A 24641-nucleotide genomic window follows, 5' to 3' on the forward strand; every position below is an offset into this window, starting at 1 on the left:
CTTTCTTTATGATCTAAGCATTGGACCACAGTACAACTAAAGAGGGGAGACTTGATATCATTTAAACATTCTGAGATGTTTTCCTTTACTCTTGTCAATTTTTACTTCTGAGAAATATTTTGTTTTAGCCAAAATATATGTGAGAAGACCAATTTGAACTTAAGTTTGATTAAATTGGTGCCCATTTGCCTTTTGGGACATCCCTGCCTGTGAAAGAGGTTTGGGTTTTTATCACGTCTGGTAAAAGAGATATGCAGGAAGTAGAATAAATAACATTACCATATCTAGTTTATTTTGGTAGTACATAATGGATAGCACTTCCCTTGTCTTGTGCCTAATTGGCGTTGAGGAGCAAATATGGGCAAATATAGTATAGAGGAGAATGAAGATACAGACTTTATTTCTGAAAGCATTAAAACTGCTCCTTGTATGTTAAACAGTCTTGTGGACATCTGGCAGGTTTGGTTTTAATCTGCTGACTAGAAAAAAAGTTAGGATTAAATCTTGCCTTTACACGTCTTTGTCCTGCAGTCAAAAAAGTGACAGAGCTGCACTGAAACAATGGCCTTACTTATTCCACCCAGTGTACCATGTGGCTGGTCACCCTCTATTTCCAAAGCTGCTTCTCTGAGCATGACAATGAAGCATCTGGTAGGCTTTTCGTGTGTCCAAGATATTTTCTTGTCTGTACTTTTTCTCGGTCAGTCTGCCTTGCTTTCCCTGGGTGCAACGTGTGCTTTCTTTGGGCCTTTCAACACAGGGTGTGCCAAACCCAGTGGCAAGAGGTCAAGAGGCCAAAGTGATGAATTTTTATGCCCCTGTTTCTTGTGTTTCTGCTCAGTGACAATTTTTTGCGCGCTGGGCTGCCTCTGAAAAGAAGCTACTGAGAGCAATTTGTCCTCCCGGCCTGGGAATAATAGTGAGTCAGATGAGTTAAAATAGAATGTATAGCCAAACAGAGGAACACACAAATGTTTTCCTATGGTAAAACAGAATGCCTCTGTCACCAGTCACTCCGGGAGGTGTGTGGAGATTTGTGGCCTATTGGCATTCAATAAAATGACAGATGAATTTAACAGCACGTAAAGATATATCGCAGAGAGAATAGGTCTGGGGCTGGTCACAGATGTTAATGTGAGCTGGCAATTGTTTTAACCAATCATGTACTGGTTAAAATGCCATTAATGCAGATGCACAGCAGGTCCTGTTACCAGAATCAATAGCTAATGCAACATTTGTTTTACTAACATACCTTTTTTAGCATATAGGGAATTTTAAATTCAACTAAATTCAATGATTGATTAAATGATAGAAATGTGTACAGTTTCTACTGCGTGTTACAGGAAAACTGTGATAGGTAGCTGCCGTTTTTCTACAGTATTTGTTTTGTTCAGCACAATGCTGAGACCACACAAGCTGTATGTTTTTCCCCAACTGGATATTTTTAGGTATTCCCAGTGGAAATGATCAGCGATGAATGCTTAAATTCCATTTTTTTTGTTGTGACTTGTATCATTTATTTTAAAAATATTGCTTGTTACTTACTGGAAAATTTACATATGCTAGATTACTAAAGCAGACAAAAATATTTTAACATGTTGAGGTTAGGGGAATCATTTTGACTGTTGTAAATTATTTTATTTTCCCTGCTGTTCCTTTGGTACCTGAGTACATAGATACTGGTTTTATGTAAATAGAATTTTATTATAAAGTGTTTGGAGATCATAGACACTACTTACACCTTTGCTTTTTTTGGTAAACAATGGGTTATCAGTTTAAATTCTATTGTTCATCGCACTCTGGATTCCACAAATATTGATTGCATAGGTAGCTCTGGCTAAAATATTCAACTCATTTTTGGCAAGAGTAATATTACCCAAATTTGGTGCTTGACATTTTCAAGCTTGCACCCAGATATTGTGTCCATCATTTTGTAAAACATGGCTACTGATAAATAAGCTATTAATTTCTTTTGTGAAATCTGTCAAGTTGGAAAATGTGTGCAACTTGAAAGTCTGTGAGTAGTGTTTTTCCTTCTCAAGGTGTATGATGATAAAAGGACAATCTGCAAAATTTGTTTTTAAATCTTATGTCATCATTATGTCATGCTTGGACCAGAGAAGAATTGGGAGTGACACATAAAAGCTTGTCCTGAAAATTTTATTTAGTATTGTAGTATTGCAAATAAAAAAAAAAAGTGTCGTGCACAGTTCTTAACTCTGTTGATGTTGCAAGTGTAGTAATAGGACTACAATCATCTTTAGCATCGTTTAATGCTAGATTGTATAAATTAGATATGTAAATAGGACATTAAAGCATAGTTTAATACATCAATTTAAATCATAAAAAATTTGCATAGACAGGCTGATGACAGATTCCTAGTTAAGCTTTAGGCTTCTATTACACAAGCAGAAGAAAAAGAAAATCTGCCTAAAGCTCTTGTTTTATGGATTGTCTGGCAGCATTCTGCATTTATTGCCCTTTTTCCACCCTTCGTTGTTGTAGATGTGGTTAACTAAACTCTGCATGTCTCAGTTTTTTAAACCATGGATAAGTATGCTGCCCTCCAGCCACATGTTACTGAGCCATTCATATGAGTAGTATTTTTCACACTCAGGTGTTTAAGGGGTGGATAAGCTTTGGGTGCTAACCACAAGTGTAAAGTTGCTCTCGTTATTGTTTAGGTAGTGGTGGCTGAAATATTCAACTCATTTTGGCAAGACAGGGTAATATTACCTAAACACTTAATTAAACTGTTTTATTTCAACAGGTGGTGTTTTTGGGCTGCTTGGCATTTTCAAGCATGTGTACAGATATCGTGTCCATCATTTTGTAAAATATGGCTACTGAAAAATAACCCAATCATTTCTTTTGATCAAGTGAAATCTGTCAAGTTGGAAAATGTATGCAATTTGAGAGTCTTGGGAGTAGTATTTTTCTTTCTATAGGTGTATGATGATATAACAACAGTCTGCAAATGTTTGCTGGGAGCTAAACGGCATTATTGATTTTGGATTTTAAACAGAAAGCACACAAAAACAAGCTTTCTGCCTGTTAGACTAGCCAAAAGATTAATACAGTATTACACAGAATTATTTTTTTGTAATCATTCACTGCAAGGACGAGTAATTGATTTGATGTGGTTGATCATCTATTTTGGCAAAACCATCATACCATTAATGATTTTTGGAAGTACCATACAGCAATGCTCATATGTCACTGGGACTAACCTAGCCCTTAAAGGGTATTTGACATCTGTACTTGTAATTTTACGTTTGCAGTACAGTTTGTAAAAGGCACTTTGCAATGTGTGACTGCAGATGAGTGTTAGCCCGTGCCCAGAAGACGGGGCAAACTGGGCAGTCTCTGTCTATTAGTTGCTACTCACTGAGCTAATTCATAAGAAACAGTTTCAGAGATTGCTGGATTAAAAAATACATTGACGAAGCGATTAAAAAATAAGCTAAAATTATTTTTGAAAAAATGTTAATTTTTCAAACGAGTTGTTGTGGAAAGCATAAAACAAGTGTAGCCACAGTAACTTCTCTGACAAATTAACACCACAAAGTGTTCTGTGATCTAAGTGTTTTGCACTACATTCAGCATTGCCTATTCTGTCTGCTAATGTCCCCTGCCCAAACTACCTTGTCTAGTAAGTTTTGCCTAATCATCCAGGGAACATTCTTCAGCAGTTATCTCCCCTCTATTCATACAGCATTCTCTAACAGCCAGCTATAGACCATCCATGCTGCATTCCTCACCATCTCCCACCTGGCACCTTCACACCTGTACAATGAAATAACACACAAGTAACTTGAGTTAACCTAAAGCATGTTATGTGAACCATGGTGCCAATGCTTTGGAAAAATAATAGTGCATAATATGTATAAAAAAATGACACTTGTGATTTGAAAGCATACACTAAAATTATGTACAGTCATTAGTTTTCTGTCCTGTTAACATTTCACAAAACAGAATATTTGTACATACTATACACAGTGAGTTTCATCAAAGGGTTATTGACTTAACCGTGTAACTGTTCAAATGACCGCGCCGTGCCGCGCAATAATCCGACGTGTCTCGCCACGTAGGGCTTTCTCAGGGATAGATATTAATGCGTGCTTAACGGTCCGTGGTTAGGAACATGCCCCACACAAGGTGCTGCATTCTGCATCTTCAAACGCTGCTGATCTCTGCAAGTGACCCATCAAAAACCTACAGTCTAAAGGAAGGCACCTTCCTGCCCTATTCACCCTGTGACCTGGGATATCTACATTCTTGACCAAACGCTGATAATTTCTGCAAGTGATCCATTAAATCTATATCTTAAAGGAAGGCACCGTTCTATCCTACCCACTCCTACATCATCAAGTGGCTTGGTATACCTACACTCTCAAGGAAGAGTTGGTCACATCATACTTACTGTAATTCCTGTAATTTACTCTTCAAACGTAACATTCTTAAGACATCCTCTATTCCACCTACTCCTACTAACATTTGCCGATGTTTAACATTAAATGTTAACAGGTCAAAAGAACTAATATTATGTATTTACGTGTATTAGATGGCTTATGTACCAAATAATCAATCAATACACTTCACTTATTGCATTAAAAACTTCTGAGCCTCAAACCTCTTCCTTTTTCTCCACCAATTTACATTTGAACAATGCCTAGAGGTGCCTCACTTTAATTTAACTACACATATACATTAAAATAGTGAGGAGAAGTAGAACATATTCTATATAATCCTTTGCAGAATATTTGTAAATCTAGTCTAGGGCAGTCAGTCTGGTCTTCTGTCATATATGATAATGAGGATCTTAATTTTATATGGTACTATCAAACATTGCCAGGCAGAGGAGCAGTTATGGACTGTTAATTTACCATGCTGTATCAAAGTGGATCTAAACCAACTATGCTCCCCTGTCCTGTTACATCGCAAGGTGCCACATTTTCTTACTTTGTCACTTCCTGTATCCTGTCTCTTCCAATCTTGGGCCATCTTGATTGTCTGGGCCATTCGTTCCTGACAAGCACAGATGAAGCCTGGATTGCTTTAAGGCAGACCTTTCCTTATGAATAGGTTTCCAGTGGTATTGCAAGACATTGTAACGATGTACATTCAGAATAAATGGCAGTGAACCACACTGTTGCAGTGTAATGAAGTCCAGGTGTGGAGGGTCTAACTTTAGAGAAGTAACAGCCTGCATATTCAGCTTTCTTCTAAGCTCTGCTTGTGTCAGGCTTAGAATGACTTTGCCATTCTAAAAGAATCTGAGCTCTAATTAAGGCTTCCTGAAAAGGCTAGATTCCTGTCTTGGTATGTTTTAGTCACAAACCCCAAAACAAGTTTGTTGTTAATTAGTGTTTGGATACTTTGTAATTGTTCCCCACACTAAAGCCAAGGCATAATAATTCCAGCTAGAAAGCTAGCATTTTAAAGCAACCTCCAAAATTCTCTCTGGGTAGTGTCCATTTAAGTCTATAGTCATAGTGCTGGCAGAAAGGTAAGATAGGCAAGCCTCTCTGATCTTTTATTTTTTTTTTAGTAGACCAGAGGCAGTTGGCTGTATTAGTATTTGCATCTCAACACTGAGGTGAATTCTTTTTCCTTCAGGTCTATCCTCTGTTTCACTATACAGCCAAGAGAACCAAATACATTTTCTTGGCTTCCCAAACAGGCACTTTTTTATTCATTAGAGCTTTTGCTTTTTCTGTTCTTTTGATGGTGTTGGAAACAATTTTCCCAGACTCTTAAGATCTCAATTGTGTGATTAATTTACAACTAGAGCAAAAGTCTGATCTCATTACTGGATTCTTTGATCAGATTTGGGTTTTTAAGTTCTCAAGTGTTCCTTCTTCAGGCTCTCTGCATTTCTATTGCTTTCTTGTCCCTGTTAATTCCTTTATTCATTTATCTGTGCTACTAACGGACAACTCGTGTGGCCATGACCAGTGAAGCACTGTCTACTCTAAACTCAAGTCATGTCTACACACACTAGAAACAATTTCTTTTGGTCAGGGTTGTGAAATAGTGTATGTGTGATGCTTTCATTGCATAGTTGTATTTTCAGTTATATAGAATTTTTCCTGTAGTGGGAAAGTAGATAATATAAAAGTCTATTTGTCATTTGTGACCTATTGTAAATTTTCTTAGAGGTTTTATTCCTGGTTCATACCTTCACCTGGAAATGCTGGTTGGTTATGTTGTGCAGATTTTCTGCCTTCAGATACATCAGTACAAAAAAGGATTCAGAGTGGAGAGCATGAAAGTTCAGAAACTAGTGTTTTAAGAAAGACAGCAAAGGCAGTCCTCATTACTAAAGTTGTAATTTTATCTATTTTGATTGACTGCTTCATACTTGAAAACACACAGCACCTTCCTCTTGGCATTCCGGTTTACTCCCACATTCTAAAAACATCCAGTTAGGTTAATTGGCTTCCCCTCAAAAATGGCTTTAGTCTGTGTTAATGACACATGTCTATGGTAGGAACATTAGATTGTGAGCTTCATTGAGGGACAGTTAGTGATATGACGAAGGACTTAAAGCTATGCGTAATATATCGGTGCCATATAGGAAACAAGTAAGTAGGTAGATTACCTATAATGTAAGCAGTAGTAAATGTGCATGTTGGATATATTTGTGGTCTCATCTTTGTAGATCAATCAAATCTTCGCATGCATTTAGCCTAAATGAAGTAATGTTTTAATATGTGATTGGAATTTATTTTGGGGTTTATCATATTCTTGCATGAAATGCCCGCATCCAACTTTATATAGAAGGTATTACCTTTTATTGCTCTGCTGCATAACTATCAATAATATTCAGATACCATTAAAACATTTCCCGATAAGGGGCTTATGCCCTTGAAAATGTTCCGCTTCAGTTCTCGCGACTTGAGCAGTTCAAAAGAACAAATCACCCAATTGTGTATGAAATGACCCGCGATATAATCGTACTGATTTTGTGCGGTACAATAACCATTTCTTTGTTGCCGTCATGATTTGTGTGCGTTCTTTTTGATGGATTATAAAAATATAGTTAGTATTTTTTATTTCTTCAGATAGAATTTAGGGCAGTTAAAAATGTCTCCTAAATCAATTGTTTTTAAGCAAACAAAATCATGAATTTGTTTAATTGTCACCATTCTTGGATGGCTTCAATGCCTGGTGACTGTGGCGTAAGTTCTCCCTTGCGGTTTCCAAGGCCTTTTTTTGGTCTTTTCACTCTGCAAAGCTTCTTAAGCACACTTAAGCGCATTAGCATTTGGATGCTAGAAGAGCATATTGACCCTCATTTGGAAAGTTTAAATGAGTGAAAGATGGAGCGATTTGTTAGAGCTTTAGAAACCAGCTTTAGAAAGTGTCCGGTTTACCGCTCTGGTTTGTCCTAATGCTTGTTCTAATCTGGTGTGCTGTTTAAAGGCAACCAGACTGATTTGTGACACCTAAGTCCAATGGCCCCCTTTTTTAGGGGGCTTGACCCGATTAGCTAATCTGTGCTTTGAATTTCAATGCTCGGTATCACAGAGGAAGACTCTTGGGAAAAGCTCAGATTTGGATCTCAGCATTAGGAAGTGCAGGCAGACACAGATGGTTAAAATGAATGGTCATCTCTAACTCTGACACTGATTTGTTTACTGAATGTAGAGATTGTTTGGAATACATCTACAATACTTAAATACACCCACCAAGTATTCTGTGCACTGTTGTTACACAGTATTATCCAGTCATTTGTCTGCACAGATAATTTATTCTCCAAAACATAATAATTACCACTTAATACAGCTCAACTATTAGCGTTGGAATAATGCCAGTTAGTCCTGAAAGTGTTGTTTGTTCCATTTATCTTTTTTTTGTATGTCATATCCATATTACTAAATTAACATATAAAAATATAATTTTTCTGTTATTTGCAAACAATGGGTTGTGCAATAATGTTCTTTTGTGGTGAATCTACTTTATCCTAAATATATTCCAGTCCCAAGAAATTTTGCTGATGTTAAACTATTTCTGTAATGTGTGAACATTATCCTTATGCTAATGATTGCTAAGAATGTACTACAACCAGTACCTTGGGCTATTAAATATTTGCTTTTAAGTAACTATAATTGTTCAGCACGATTATATTAAAATAATTATGATTTGAAGAGAAACAGTTTTGAAAGATATACTCGAAAATGCTACTTGTCTGGTTGTCTTGAATCTCAGTCATTATTGGGATGTCATTATTGTGTAAAATGTATGCAGATCAGAAGCTTATCAGTAACAGATTTAGAAAGTATTGAAGTATGTAAATGCTCATTAACTGTCTGAGGTCAGCAATACTAGCCATCCGGTGTATGTATGTTCATGGTACCTTAATTGTGTGTTATTTCATCAGTGTACAGAAAGTGAGCAATGCCTTAGATATGACTATGATTCCATTTAAAAATAGGTCTGCAATGTTAGTGATTTTCATTTGCATCCCTATTGATCCTTGCTGTTTTAGGGTAAACTATGCAAACAAAGCATGAATGTAGGAAACTTAGGAATCCTCTGTGTTTGATCATCCTTAAAGTGGATCTTTATAGTGTAAGCTGCCATTCCTGACCTGGTTCTAAAAAATTATTTTTGCCTGGTTGGTGTTCTGACTAAAGCTCCAACTTGGCATCGGTAAGGTCCTTGCAGAAAGGGACAGGCAATGTCTCATCTGCAATAAGTATTCTTACATGCCCGATTGCTGCCCATCTGTCCTAATCCGCTGAACTGCACATGCAGTGTCATCCTGGCCCAGCCATTCAAGTTGGCCAATGATCAGCATGCGGAAGCCAAGAAGGAAAAAGATGGCGGTGCCTGTGAATCCCCAGGGTTTAATTCCACTTTAATACCTTCTGAGGCTCAGGTGTTTAGCCAGTTGTGGCACAATTTGTTACATGGGTATTTGCATGCTTGTTTTCTGTGTCACTCATACTACTTAAACCAAAAAATCAACCTTACATTTAGTCAATTAGCAGTCTTTAGAATTAGTTCATCACTGTTATCTTATTTTATATTTTTATATTTATATCAGTGTCGGTCTGCGTTAAACACTGTGCTCATAATTGTAAGAGCTTCATTTCACAGCAGTCTCTAAACTTTGTCAAGCAATCAGACTATTTTCTTTGTGTCAATAAAAATGTCCTATGTTGTTTTATTGGGCTCATAGCTGCATTGCCATTGATAATTCAATTTAAAAAGAATGCAGAATAAATGACCAGAATACTCCCACAAGGTATTCTATATTACCAGCCCTGGCATATGATCACAGAAAGCAAGAATTGCATTGATTGTTTCTAATATTACTTTTAAGGTTCTGTTTTTCTTTTTCAACAGACACTTTGCACGAAAACTACAATGCAAACTGTCCACTCTTCCGACAACAACACGATAGACAAGTTGATATTTCGTGAATCTGAAAATGATCACAAGGTATCTGCACAATGTTTATTTTACCACTTACCTAAAGGAGAACTTTAAATAATAAATAAATGCAAAATACTGTGAAGTCTGGGTTGTATAAAGGGGCAACAAAATTCACGCTATGCTAATGATTTTTAAATGGCTCTGAAGAGCACTATGTTTGTTGTGTTGTGTCCATGTTTACAAAAAAAAAATATATCAGGAGAGAAAAATGTGGGCCCTTGGCACTGGTTCCTCCTTCTGTCCAGTCCAACTTCAGCCAAATAAATACTCAAAGTGCTGCATAGTTAAAGTTACAGTGAATGGCATCCAACAAATGCAGTTTAATAGATTGAGTTTTATTAGTAGCTACACAGGCTTTTTCTTAGGGACCTCAGTTGAATACTTTCTGTATTTTTTGTATTTTATTAAAGGTCATTCACAGGCTTTTAAATCATTTGCACTTTATTTTCTTTCTTCCAGGTAGTGCTTCAAATAGAAAAGAAAATATTTGATTATTTTAATCAAGAAGTTTTTAGAGATAACAATGGGATTGCGGTAAGTCTAAATCTAAAACAAAATTATCTTTGAATAAAAAAGTAAGGCCAGCAGCCTGGAACACAATTATATTATAACGTTTACATATATTCAATACATAGCTACTAATACACCATTGGAAAGTATGAGATGTTTATCCTGACCCAACATGTTTTGAGAAATTAGGTTTAGTGCTTTAAAAAAAAATCCTGAAGGCCAGCAAATGAGCCAAAATGAACAAAAAAGAAAGAAAAGATAAGCAATGTGACTGTTTTCATCCACTTTATTGTTCAAATTTTCTAGAATGCAGTAACAATCACTTCAAAGTGTATAAAGTTTTAGTCATTGCATTAAAATTTTCTTTTCAATATTTAGCTTTTTTAAACAGTGCACACAAAGTGTTTACTCAATATCAACTATAAAATGAAAAAACACAATGCATTTATAAATCTCAGTTGTGTATGGGTTGTGCTTTGCTGGCTTTGGGAGCCCAAAGTCATCAGACCACAAGAAAAAAACATTACAATTTCTGTATATTAACTAGTAATGCAGGCGGAGAGTCAGCTTTACTTGACTTTCCAAAGTCATTTGTCTGGCTCATTCCAAACAAGGTGTTTACCAGTGAGCAGAGAGAACTGTATAGAGTACCGCAGCAAGGTGTTTTATAAATAGTCTGCAAAATGCAGGCCGTGATAACACTGGGGAGTATACTGGGAAGTAAAAGCTGAACAGACAGTAATATCTGCTTTCCATTATATCACTTTTTTGGACCCATTTACATTTGTCTGGGATAATTCAGATGCATTATTTGTACGTGTGCAAGAGCAGGGCAAAAAGTTGCCATGTAACAGTGTTAGATCGCATTCAAATTAATATAATTTTAACTGCTGATCTGCAACATGTAAAAAAATGTTTGGATGAGTTGACAAGTTGGTCTGAGTAGCCTCAATTTTCCTAGTACGGTATGTAAATGTAAGATTTTATTTTACTAATACAAGTAGAGTAAAGTACTAGTACTAGTGAGAATAAATCTTGCCAATCTGGGCTGCAATTTAACCTGATGGATTTTCTGAAGCTTCCTTCCCTATATGATGATTTAGATGATTTTACATAGAAAGAAAGCCTTAAATACCTGGGTGCGTTACCTTGTATATTTCCTGTGGATTTTTAATGATCCATTTGTGGTGTATCACCAGTGAACACTTTGCAAAAAAGGAATCACAGTGCTGACATAGGGATTCTCAAGTATAATGGGGAATGGCCTTCTGCTCAGCATATGTTTGCACATGATGTTCCTAACATCTAGTATTAGATAAGGGAGTTTTCTTCAAACTTTGTATGTATCAAAAACATCTAATATACCAGCCCTAGGTGAGTATACCAAGTTTAGGAATAGAGAAGCATAAAAAGGGCTTTTAGGCATGTACTGAACCCGTTGGATCAGTATGACAGATAGGGAATTGTTTTTTTCAGAAGGAAAAGTTAACATTGGCAACCAAATTTCCTCTAAATTTTCCTTTAAAATAACCCTTTCTTTGCCATTGTTTACATAAACTAATATAAACAACTCACAATGAATATTTGGTGAACAAGAACTCTTCTTAAGGCCCCTTTCACATTTGCAGTGGCAAACCATGCAGTTAGCTGCTCCAAGGAGCATAGAAACATGCAGCAAAGCACTTGAAAACCTAATGCGTTTGCACGTCTAGCCCTTCCAGGAATGACACTGTGATATACCATATTCAGGTGCACAGAATGGTTCTCAACCACTCCCATCCAGTTTTGTAACTCCTATGTATAAGGGGCATATGTATAAAGCTGTGAATGTGTCTGAATTACAGTCAATGACAATTACTTTTATTTAAAACACATGCACCTGAAGGTTAACCTATAGTTAATGTCAGTTTAACTGCTTTATAAATGTGCCCCTAAGTAATAAAGGCTTGATTAGATGAGGAGGTTAGAGACATTTGGGAATAAAATCCCTGAAAATAATGCTACTGCACCCAATGCCCAGCATCACGAGCCAACATACCACCATTTTCCCCCCAAGAACAGAAAGCCAAAGGTATCTGCTACTACAGAATAAGAACCATCTTGCAGTCTGTCTGAAAGTTATCTTTTATTTATGTCTGCCTAAAGTTTCATGTTTAAAATAATATATACATTTAGAAAAAAAACATAAGTGGCTTTAGAGAGAATGCCTAACAGCATTCTGTATCTCTGCTTCTTGTTTGATAGCGGCATAGAACCTTCATGTACAGCCTCGGAAGCCAGAGAAAGATGAATGATATAATGAGCCAGAGGAGATAATCCAATCTTCATGGTCTAGTTAAATACGCAGCACCATGATCGCTAAAAAACAAACTACCTATCTTAAAGGATGAATGTTCCTGGGCCAAATTCAACCCCAAAAAAATCCATTGCATCCTTCATCAAGCACTGGTCTTGTACCAGCCTGACAGAAATTTAATTCAAGCTGGCTCCTGAAAATAATTATTGTATTTTAAGAGTAGTAATCATTGGCTGGGACATGATTGAATGTGTCCATGGCTATTGACTTTTGCTATGATATATGGCTCGCTTTAGTCGATATTCCCATCGAAATTGTATAATTAATTATAAGTGGGGCTGTCAGCTCTGCAGGATGGAGTGCCCTGATGAGTATTTGGGAAGATTAAATTTTCCTCCGCTGCAGCGAGGCAAGACTTGGGAATATTCGCAGCGCACTGCTTGTAGGATAAAGATGTTTTTCTGTGTGTTTAGCAACTGCTTGAGCTGAAGATGCATTGATTTTCTGGCCTCTATTTATTTCTATCTGCAGCGTCTCTTCACTAATAGCGGAATTTGTGCAGATGTGACAGGACCTGACAAATATTTATTATCCACTAACTACTTTATCATTGTCTGTGAAGATCTTTTTTTTTTTTTTTCCAATTTTTTTTATTATATTTTATTTATATATTTCGTTTCACTTCTTTCCCTGCTGTAATTTAGGAGATGGATATCTCTGATACATAAAATAGTTATTATGGTTGTAAAAAAATCTATACAGATCACAATTTTTTTCTTAAGAAGCAGAATTGCAGTTTTCATCATAAAAAGGTTTAGGCTTGTAGTTTGCTATTTGCAGTCAAATGCAGTGCAACAGAAATGAGATGATGCATGCTTGATGAAGATTGCTTTTTTCAGAAAAGCCAAAGGTAAATACGGCCTTATTGATATTTGTTGTATTAGTGTAGTGCTGTTTTACTGTAAAATCCAATGTACTGATGGGTTGTAATGTAATAATAATGTTTTCTAAGTTTTCAGTTTGTAAGTGTAGTAAATGCTGACATTATGTAAGGTTTGACATAATTGGAAAAAAGACAAATGTCCACATCCCAACTTCTTAAAATTCTCCAAACCAAAGTGCTCATAATCATTATATTATGATTGTACAGCACATAATCTATCCCATTCAGGCTTATCAAAATCAAGTAATGTATAGCCTACTTAAAGGTTCTACTGATTTTGTGTCCAGTTAGAAAAGGCCTTATAGTTCTTTATGTATCTAAAGATGATTGTACAATAAGGTTGTAACTGGTTTGATCAGCTTGAAAATAGAACCATATTTCTCTATGAAATTCTCCTCCCCTGTACAATTAGTTTCAATCAAATAAATACAAATTTAAAGAAATGCTTCTCATTATCATACATATCCTGATTTTTTATTTAATAAATAAATAATTTGGGATATGCACCATTGGATATGCACGTGTATAAAGATGTGTGTTAAGGACAGGTATACTGGATCTCCTAGCTGCTGTTAGAGGACAAGTGTGGACCGAGCTAAGGCTAGGTTCACACTTGCAGTGAGGTTGCAGTCCATCTACCCCAAGAACCCTGTTTCTTGGAATACGCCACATGGCCATCTTTTTGTGGCAGCTCCACAGAGAATAAATAGGGTCAATAGTGAGCAGTACTAGTACCACTTACAGCTACCAGTTGACAAATATGCAATCGCAGGCTCCTTAGGAACCAGTGCGGCAGTGCAAGTGACCGTGGCCATAAATGGAAAAACAATGGCCATAAATTCACTGTGTACACTAAATCCCTTTTAGGCACACCTAGATATTATGTTGTTATTGAAGCAGTGACATAATTACTGTGCTGTATATAGCCTGTCCAAAAAGCAGAGCTGTGTGATGTACCCATTAGGGCACCCAAGTAGCCATTACAGGTAGACAGCAGAAAACTAAGGTGCCTTGGAGACAAAGTAAAGGGAATATTTCATTCAAGATCACTACGCTGACCCAAGTGAAATCCACAAAGCACCTCAAAATTTACCTAACAATACATACGATTCCTATATTTAGATTTATTTTATATTTGTTTAGCCTGGGGTTTAGCTTTAAACAGCAGCTGCAGAGAGGTCTTCAGGACCATTTTGGAGAAAGTAAATGTATTATTCAACAATGATAGATTCTTCATAATCACTTTTGACCAATCACTGCTAGCTGATACATGTTATGTTTATTATGTGTGATGTTATACAGAAATATTTTTAGCAAATGTAGAACAGTTGCACGTTTTTTGTAAAAAATAAAGGAAAAACCCCGCAAACAAAGACTAGCTACTGCATTGTGGTAATCCACAATCCTCTATATTCTTGTTTCATGGGTTGCACAACTTTTACAGTATTCTGGGCAAGATGTTGTTGGTAGTCTAAGTGGCAGCAGCTCTTCTGTCTAAACTTCTTTTGGCCCAGTGGCCTTGAGCCTTTTGAGATGTACAATCAATATCTTTGAAGTAACATAGACCTTTTTTTCTTGGACAAGTAATTGAGGCTTAATGTGTTGGGGCCAGTCCACACCTTGCACTGAAATGGCACAGAGTTTCACACCAATATTTTCAATAACATTCCCATTTCTTTACCTGCTTTTTGTGTGTTTGGTTTTGTTTTCAATAGGAATGTCCTGATAGATGCCACTGTGTATAGTTTACTATACATACGTTTGCCTTTCATTTTGGCGCATGGAACTGCACACAGAATACCCAAACTAGAATAAGTAATGCAAAACCCACAATTTAGACTTATTGGACAGTTATTGGACATCAAAAATCTATTTAATCTAAAAACCTTCATGAGTATGAAATAGGCCACTGTCTAGATACACCCATAAAGTATTTTTTCTATGATGTTTACAAGCACGGAAGGTTCTTACTGGGTTAACACGAAGTTGTATTTACTAATTATCTGTCCAAGGCAGCCAAGCCATCTTTATTTATGCTGACACCTCTCTGCACTGTACATTAAACAACATTGCTTGCAAGACTCTTCAAAGGGTCAATTGAAGAACTGTCAGGGGGCAATTAGGAGCTTAGTTTGCTTGTCATGTTCAGCAGAAGCGGACTGATGGCTTTGTTGTTGTCAGATGTAGTGCAGCACATTTTTAATAGCAAATTGCATAGTCCTGGATTACTGATAAATGCCACAGCTATATTAAACGTATTTTGCGTGATAATAGATAAAACTAAGCAATTTTAAATATGAATTGTATATATATGCTTTTTACTTCAGTGTATTCCATTACATTCCTCTAAGGCATAACCTATATATACAGTTTTATTAGGGAGAAAGGGCAGTGCAATAAATGAAAATTCTACACAAAGGGACAGTTCTGAGAGGTGCCCAAGGACATGCCAAGGTTTAGGGTTTCCTTACATGGCAGGTAATAAAATTTTATGATCTAGTAAAATGTTTAAAAGAATAATACAGTACAAACTTTCCCAACTTTTTACCCCGTAGAACCCTTAAAACAATTTTAAAATATATGTGAGACCCTTCTATAATAAATAAGTGGGTAAAATGCTATTAGCATTGGTTGCCATTGGGAATAATGCCCCTATACATTAACGGTCAGAATGCCACCTTCACGGACAGCAAAAAGATCTTTGGTTTTGTTCAGCTGGCGCTGCCACCATGCCACAATCTGCTACTAAGGCCCAGTGAAAACCACATATTTTTCAAGTACGTGACATTTCCCCCACTTTTCCCACAATTTATCCTTCACTCTTTCACTTTAGACTTTTAGTACCGTGAATTCACTCCAACAACATCATGTGAATAAAGTATGAGTAATTTGACGGTTCTGCTGAACCAGTCACTTTTTCATGTACTGAGAGCGCCTTAACTTTTTGTGACTACTGCAAAGGTATTATAGGGTATTTTACATCTTTCGAAAACACTGCTAGTTCACATATGTGTTAATAGCAAGAAAATGGTGCCATTTATAATAAAAGCTGTTCTTAAGCCCCATTATAGATCTGTGCTTAGGCATAGTCTTTTGAAATCCAGTGAATATTTATGGATCAGATTGTTGGATGAACGGTTGACCCCCTAGCCATGCCTTTTTGGATGAATTGATCATCCTATTACATAGGACACATTACAAACTGTCAACATGAATTCATATGACAAGTGATGTATCTTGACGTTGTCAGCAATAACAAATTTGTAATTTTGTTTAGAAAGAAAGAACGTTTAACTTGGTACACCCATACTTTTGTTTTCTATCCTAGGCACAATCAGGTTAAGAATGCCGCAATAGGTGATGGATATAGATGTTTGCCAACAATCATAAAACTAGATGTTAATGGTCGAACGACCATGCATTTTGATAGATATTGTTAGATGATTGTCCACTGTGTATGGGTGTCTTAATCTTTCCTGCTCGGGATTGAGTGCTGTAATTGTTTGGCAGGTCACAGGGTGAAGTACTGTAAATTCTTTAAAATGTCAGAAGGAACAATGGATTTTTACATTGGAAAGTGACAATGTAATGAACTAAAGAGGGACTCTACTGTTTAAGGGATTTTTACACTTATTGGTTGAGAAGTAACACAACAGTAGGAGACTTGAGACCATTTGTAAACACACAGCCGGGTATGTAGAAGCTTATCCATGGGCACATGGATAATTGCATTGCATATTTGGGAAGGAATGACTGAATAAAGATGGCGCTAGCCTTTTAGAAAGGAAAGTAAATCAAAGCATTATCAAGGAAGTCGTGTGATCTTTTTTTAGACGTTTTATCTACCTGTATGTGTTAATGTCATACTATTTATAGTACCTGCAAAACACATTTGTTACCCTTTGTTCGCTTTAAGCGTCTTTACATTATTTTTTAATATGTCAAGGCTAAAAATCCTTTATTATCTATGTGATATGGGTTTGATAACTTTCTATAATTTGTGATAAAGTTAATCATTGCAAGGCCTCCACTGGCACTTCATCAAAGAGAATAACAGCATAGCTCCACAAGCATAATTAGACTGTAAATTGTCAACATAACGGAGCTATCTAAACGCCGATGATTTCCCGCTTGTCCTTTTTTCTTCAGTTTTAGGGCTCTGAGCTTTATAAATTGCTTGTTCTAGTTTTAAACCCTCAATAATTTTTAGCTGTGATGGCAAATTTTGATTTCAATGAGCTTGTTACAGTGTCAAATTCTTCCTCCCTAATTTAGAGGTAAAGAGAGCAGCTCTAAACTCTTTTCTGTAATTATGCAGAGTTTTAACAACCAACCTTGGCCACTGAGACCTACAGATGCAGTGATTGCAGATACATTGCTGACAAGTACCTTTAGCACAGTGGGCACATCGTCTGCCCACACCCCAGCCATGTACATACGTAGAATCGGAATGATAATTTCTTCTATTTATGCATGTTTCAGCAAAAGTTCCACTAAACATGCATTTCTGGGGACCTACAGAATCTTTAGACCCATCATATCAAATCTTGCTTGCTTTATTTTGTTATCTGTATGCATGCCCTATGTCTCTTGGAACATATATCTTTTTATGTTCAGAGCTAGCACACTTTCCTGCCATCTTTTACACCTTGTAATATACACCAATTTGAAATTACAAGTTTTATGCCTTTTAAACTAAATAAACCGTATTGTAATGGTTCCCAATACACCGGGTTGTAATGGTTCCCAATACACCGGGTTGTAATGGTTCCCAATACACCGGGTTGTAATGGTGCCCAATACACCGGGTTGTAATGGTGCCCAATACACCGGGTTGTAATGGTGCCCAATACACCGGGTTGTAATGTTGCCCATGGCTGTGTCTGATACACCTGTATTTCTTGAAAATTCACTGGTCTTTCAAAATTACTTGAAATTGTTCATCTTTAATAAGTATGTCTTCTCTTCTTCTTAAGCTAAAGGAACCACTGTTCTCCCCAGCCCTTTTTATCTGGGCACACCACCGGGCATTTTTCTGTAAGTGCCTGGCTGTTTTTGAATAGTTACTGAAAAGTTGGATCACAATACAGCTACAGCTTCTGAAAATAATTTCTGGGGGGGACACTGGGAATTATTATGCAGTTTACTTCAGCTTGCCAATCCGTTCACTTATCAACTGCCCATCCACCTTTAAAAATTATTACTGAGACTCATTGATAATAAAAACTGAAATGCAGGAGGTAAAGCCTTCACTTTATTCAGTTTAGTTTTTTTTTCCTGATTTTGACCAACTAAGGTGTGGTATTGATTTTTATTTTTCCATGCACCTGTAATTATCTTTAAACCTGTGTTATGATCCCTAGCTTTTAGTAGTGCAATATCACATGGTTGCTGTACATTGAAAGGTTTCTAATCACTTTTATGGTAAGTACTCAACAGTGAACATTAGAAATCTGCATAAGCATAGAGGCAAAATACAGACACACAGTGACCAGTCATGACTGGCTGTTGAAATCCCATTTGGGCAATATTCTCCTGTGATTAGTTGACTAGTAAGTACATACACTGGTTGTTTAGTTTCCGTAAATATGTCACTTTATTTAGGTTTGATCAATATTAGCTGGTTCAAGCTGTCTTATGTCTATAGGCATTTTAATTAAAGCTGAACTCCAGTCTTCTCAAGTCTTGCACACTTGTACACACTTATCTTCAGTACTGAAATTGCTTACTTGATTTTAGTGCACACTGTGAGCGTCTCACAATGTAGTTTGAACAACCTTAAATAGTCTTTCTCATTTCCTGGGTGGAGAATGTTACCTAGCACTTTTTTTCCCCAGTCTTAGGCTTCCAACAAGCTCTGTACACACAAGAGCCCTTTCTGTTCTATAAAGAGGGGAGGGGGATAATGCACAAGCGGCACCCCACTGTGCTTTCGTACCTTGACTTGTATAGCGGTCGTTTACAGATCCATTCTGACGGATCTGTGAACCACATTGGGGGACCTCTGTACACATATGAGGTTTCTCCCCTGAGACAAATAGTCAGTGTTCTCCTAAGCCTCTTTTAGCAGGGCGTAGCACCTGGCACTTTTTAGTAACCACCTGGCTTTTTTTGGGTAGGTATTGAAGAGTTGGGCCATAAGACAGGGGCTACCACCTGCCTACAATTTCTTCCCACCCAGCTTAAAAAAAATTCTGGGTTAAACACTGCATATGTACACAGCCTCACCCCTTTCATTCTTGGATTCAGTTCTTTTAGTCATGAAGGCTCCTCATCACATTTTGACATCCTGTTTTCTGGAAGCTGTGTTGCACATCACACTTAGCAATTATGTCACTTGATTTAAAATAAGTTATGTAGTAAAAACAGATATTATTGGATGCTTTCATTCAGGTTGGGAGGAAAGAGATACATGCAGATTAAACTTCAGCTTTGTTTGCTTGAGCCTTAAATATTCTGCACTATGATGCTTTTTATGTTTTTACACTGAAGTTTTTACAATAACACTGCAAAAATTCTCTAGACATAAGTCCCATGTTGTGAAATGTAAGACATTGCCAAAGGATTAAGTCTTTATTTAACACTCCAAAGAAATCCAATGTAATGGTGTTTTTTCACCCTTTTCTCCAATCCTAAACTTCATTTCCCTTGCACAGCTGTGAATTCCCCAGTGCATGCTGGCGATGGCTTTGATAAATGCTGCTAATATCACCTCCTGATCTAACAATGCTCTGAGTTTGGTCCGCAGGTCTTGATGAGTAATTGCTGTTGTTCTACTCCAATGACTGAATTAAGTTGCCCTGTTATAAAGGGTTCATACTACAGTGATTTCAGCCGAGACAGCTCATGGCCATGTCCCAGTGGACAGTGACCTTTTGCAGGGTATCTTTCTACTTCCAGATAAAATAGCCTAAATTGTTTTCTATTGACTGAGGCATCTTGCTTGATCTGTTAAAGCAATAGCACATGGATAAGGTTTAAAGTTAGAATTTGCTCAATATACTGGTACAAAGTAACAATTTGTTTGAGCTGCAGCAGTTAAAAGCTTTAGCAGTTAAAAGGAAACCCATAACCACATAATAACTTATACCTTACTGTTCCATGTTTTTTAAATTCGTATTTCTTATGCATCAATCTTAGTTATTCCCATGTACTTTCTAAACATGAATACAAAATTATTTGACCAATTGTTTAGTGTTTCAGTCTAATCCACAGCACTTTTCACAGAGCATTGAACCAATCACATCAGTGCATTCCCCCAAAGGTGCTTACAGTCTAATGTCACCACTGCCATTATGCACATAAGCAAACTTTATTGAGTTAATGCTGTAAAGCTGCTTGCTATTATGCTATAGGGTCATGGAAAGATACCTGGTTCCCGAGAAAGTCCTTACAAATATGGAAACATTGTCCAAATGTAGATCTTTGGATTGTCTTAGTCCTAGTTAATTAAGCTCTGCAGTTTATTTGGATTAATTTTAATTGACATCTCTCGCTTACACTGAATGTTAATCGTCTTCTTAAATTGTTCTTTGGTTATTTATTTAAATAAATCAATATCAATAAACTAATTGAAATATAAAATTATTAGCGTGGTAAATTGCACAGCAAAAGGCATAATCCCATCAAAAATATCAAAACTTGCCGAAGGTGAAGCATGCCCTCCACTCTCCCCAGACTTTGTTGCAAGAGAAGAGTTGTGTATGTACAACACCTGAAGTACTGCATGTGTGGGGGGGCTCTGGCAGTGGCTCCAAGGGTAATGGGAGTAAACTAAAGTGCAAGGACCAATTCTTTGTGGTGCCATTCTTACTTTAGTTTTCCAATTATTTATGCAGTTTCACTTTAAGGCCGTGTACATATGAGCAAATCTCATGACAATTTTTAATCTGACAGACCTCTCCGATCAAATTTTCAAAAATGGTAGGCTAGGAGTCCTCCAATACAGCACACACATGTATGATATTCTATCTATCCAACCATTTATCCCAGATTTTGGCATTTTTATGAATGCATGACTTGTGTACTTTTAAATTATATTAAACAACACTTGTAATCCACAAGAAATCCAAAAATTTGTTTCCTACAATTAGTCGACTAAAAATGAATTCTACAGATTCACTTTGGATCCAATCATTTTTTTTATAGGAAATCAGAAATTAACAAGTTCATTCTATTTTTCCTGTTTTGTGTTAAGTGTGGCATATGCACATTAAGAGTGTCAAAAGATAAAATTGTTTTATCCACTTTTGATAATAACTTTGTATGTGAGGTTCAAATTATCCAAAAAGTTCACTGTGATTAACCTTCATTTTAAGGGATCAAATGGGTATTCATTTATTGTCCATACTTGTAAATCGCCAAAATATAGCAATGTTCTAGGCGTTAATGGGGATCTTACCTGAAAAGTATTGGTAAGGACACATGATCTACATGTTAGAAGAAGTACTGGGTACTCATTATCCTGTAATATGCACTGTACTTGGATTCTCCATTACCTTTCTCTTCTTTAGTTCTCTGTTTATCAAGAGTCTATCTAGAACTGTTTGGGTTCTCACTTTTGATTGCCTATGGTTAACTACAAACCTGAAAATGAAAGTATGTGAACATTCCCTTTTGTGAAATCTAGAACATGCAGTATAATAATGTCCACCTTACCCAGAAATCCCAGACTGGTCTCTCTAGAGAAGACAGCAGCATGGTGGCCTATGTAATCACCAATGCAGGTGGCTCAGGTAGCTGCTGTTCACACAGATAATTAATGTGTACAAGTAGCTACTAATTGCACATCTCAGAAATGATTTATGTGCTGACAGGGGGCAAAAAAGGACAAAATGTAATTTCCTTCAGAACCTCCACCACTCGTCCTACAATGGTATCAGCACAGCTGTGAGATGGGATGTGATTAATGAATGTTAGGTAAATACAGAGCAGCCAGAGGAGGATCGGTTCTGGTGACACAAATGCTCTGTAAGGAAGTAGCACTAACTGGGAACAGCGGATGTTATGCTTTGCTGCTTCCTCAGAGGCATAGAGCATAAAGGAACATTCTATATATTAGAATGCTTTAATATAGTTGTTTGTAGACTTATCTTTCTATACCAGCAGCCTGGATGTTGGACCATATTTGGCATTATTATAAATGTAGAATAAAATAGATCCATAATGACTTCATTCATCCCAGAGATGGTATCCTGCTCATTTTCATTATAGGCAAAAATTTTTCTTTTTTTATATACTTGCACCATTGTTTTAAAATTTAAAAGGGCCATCCGACATACTATTTAGTATGATACATATTGTTTAGTATTCTTTTTCATATTTTTCTATATTCCTATTCCATGACCTTTTTGCATCTTGCACAGTTTTGTGTGCATTAAATACATTTTAAGTATATTCAGTATTGATAAAATGTGCATATTGATTGGCCTTTATCCTCCTTTGTATACACATACAAAAGGCACTGTGGTATAGTTGACATTCATGTGGTTTTTGTGTGCAAACATTTTTTTGCCTTTTGGTCCTGCTCCTTTTATAGAAGCACGTGTAGGGTATTTTTTACATTTTTTAACAAGTCACAAGTTAAGAGGTTGCAGCTGAAATAATATTAGAGTTTTTATAACACATTCTTAAATAATTTGGAATTTAAGACACACATAAAACAGCATGAGGCATTTTTGACGATAGTGGTAAGATAACGCCATTGGCATCAACAGCCACTTTTCTGTAATAGTCCAAGAGAATATTTCCTTGCAATCAAAGTTCAGTAACACTCTGCAGATTTCCAACAGTATTAGTACTGCATAAAATATATCATTTCATGCATAATAATCCTTTCCCTATTTTATTTTACAGCTTTTAGAGTTTGACAAAGAGTTATCAGTCTTCAAAGACAGATTGTATGAACTGGACATCACATTTCCTCCCAGGTAAGAATAATAATTATTAAAACCCCAGCTAGAACAAGAAAGTAGATGTGATAGACCTGATTCAGTTTGCTCTATAATTTTTGTATGTGGCTTGTAACTGATACTAATCAGTTCTACAATATTGGAAGGTTCCCAATAAAACCACTTACTTTGTTACATGTGCTCTTTTATTTGATATTGCATAGACAGCGATGGGCCATTCAAATATTTTCCACAGAAAGTTGTCACTTATAACATTGTATTAGGCAAAGTACAATAATCAATTATTGATGATATTTGATTGTCCTGACTGCTTTGAATTTGTGAAATCTGTAGGTACTTTGTGCATACCAAATGCATGTGTTGCAGGTTCCCCTAATCACTTTTCTTCAGCATCCCAGTAAAGGGAAAGCAGCGGAGCAGCTAGTCCTCTTACCATATTCTAACATGTTCCCAGCTGCCAGCTGAGGGTCTGATTATACCTGTCCCCTGGGAGGTCAGAATTATTCTTGTCGAGGTGGCTGCTGCTTTCGATTGTTTTCACTGATTGATTATAATAACCGTAGTGCTAGAAGTGCATAAATCTCTGTTCCAGTCATTTGTTATTTACCCCTGACCAGTGGTGTTAAAGGGGTTCTTGATTTAAGGGTGACCATGAAATTCTTTTCATAGGAACGTTTTTGTATGTGGGATCCATGCGTACAAAGCAGCTCCCCAATGAATTGTGGGTAATTGCTGTTTTTATTGTTCCATTAACCAGCACTTGGCATTTGCCCCAGAGATATAAAAGATGACATAGAAATTTCACTATGCACTACAGTGCTGGAATCTAAAACTACTCTTCGGATTGCCTATACTTAGAGATTGCAGTTTTTTAATACTTATCATAGTTATGTAGTCCATTCAGTCTAATGTATACCATTTTTATGTGATAAACAGCACTGAAATTGGGTTTGATTGCAATACATACAAAAAAATTAGGAATTAGTCTCTTGCATTCCCAAAAAAGGCAGAGCTTGGAGTATCAAAACAGCCAGTCAGTTCATGGGCTGACAAGAAGTTCATAGAAAGTGTGACCGGAAAGATGCTTTTCTTTTCACCGTCTTGTCAAGTAAGACCAGGTACACAATGCTCCTGGGTTTGGAGGAATATAGAATGGTTGCAATGGAAAGGCATGGCCATCAAACTAAGGGCCAGCAGTGGCAGAGAAAAAAAATAACATAGTGTAAACCTCTATATTAAAGGTACATATTGCAGCAAAAGTTTTATTTTTGGGGGGTTTTTTTGCGCACAACATTGTTCTTAAAACATGTGTTTCACCATTGGCAACAGATTGCAAAAAAGCAGTTTTATAGCCCTAAATATTTTTTTTTTTTAAGATAATGAAAATTTCAACGTTTCTGTAAATTTTCCTTATGGGAGAACTCACTTTTCCCATTGGGGAACAATTGCATTGTTATTTAGGTCTGTACATTTGCTCTCCTTGATGTGTGTACTTTAGAAATCTTGTCTCCTTGAGTGCCATAGATGATTTTCA

General features: G+C 36.6%; 1 protein-coding gene across 2 annotated transcripts in view; it reads left to right on the forward strand.

Annotated features, from left to right (window-relative positions):
• Positions 1-24641, forward strand: part of INPP5A (inositol polyphosphate-5-phosphatase A) — a 242864-nt gene that overhangs the window by 193684 nt on the left and 24539 nt on the right. For both annotated transcript variants that reach the window (XM_072425211.1, XM_072425212.1), the window contains exons 10-12: positions 9358-9453; positions 9907-9981; positions 23052-23125. In XM_072425211.1, the coding sequence (XP_072281312.1) occupies positions 9358-9453; positions 9907-9981; positions 23052-23125 (245 nt within the window). The remainder of the gene's footprint in view (positions 1-9357; positions 9454-9906; positions 9982-23051; positions 23126-24641) is intronic.

The sequence above is a fragment of the Pyxicephalus adspersus genome, chromosome 10 (assembly GCF_032062135.1).
Source record: "Pyxicephalus adspersus chromosome 10, UCB_Pads_2.0, whole genome shotgun sequence".
Classification (NCBI taxonomy): Eukaryota; Metazoa; Chordata; class Amphibia; order Anura; family Pyxicephalidae; genus Pyxicephalus; species Pyxicephalus adspersus.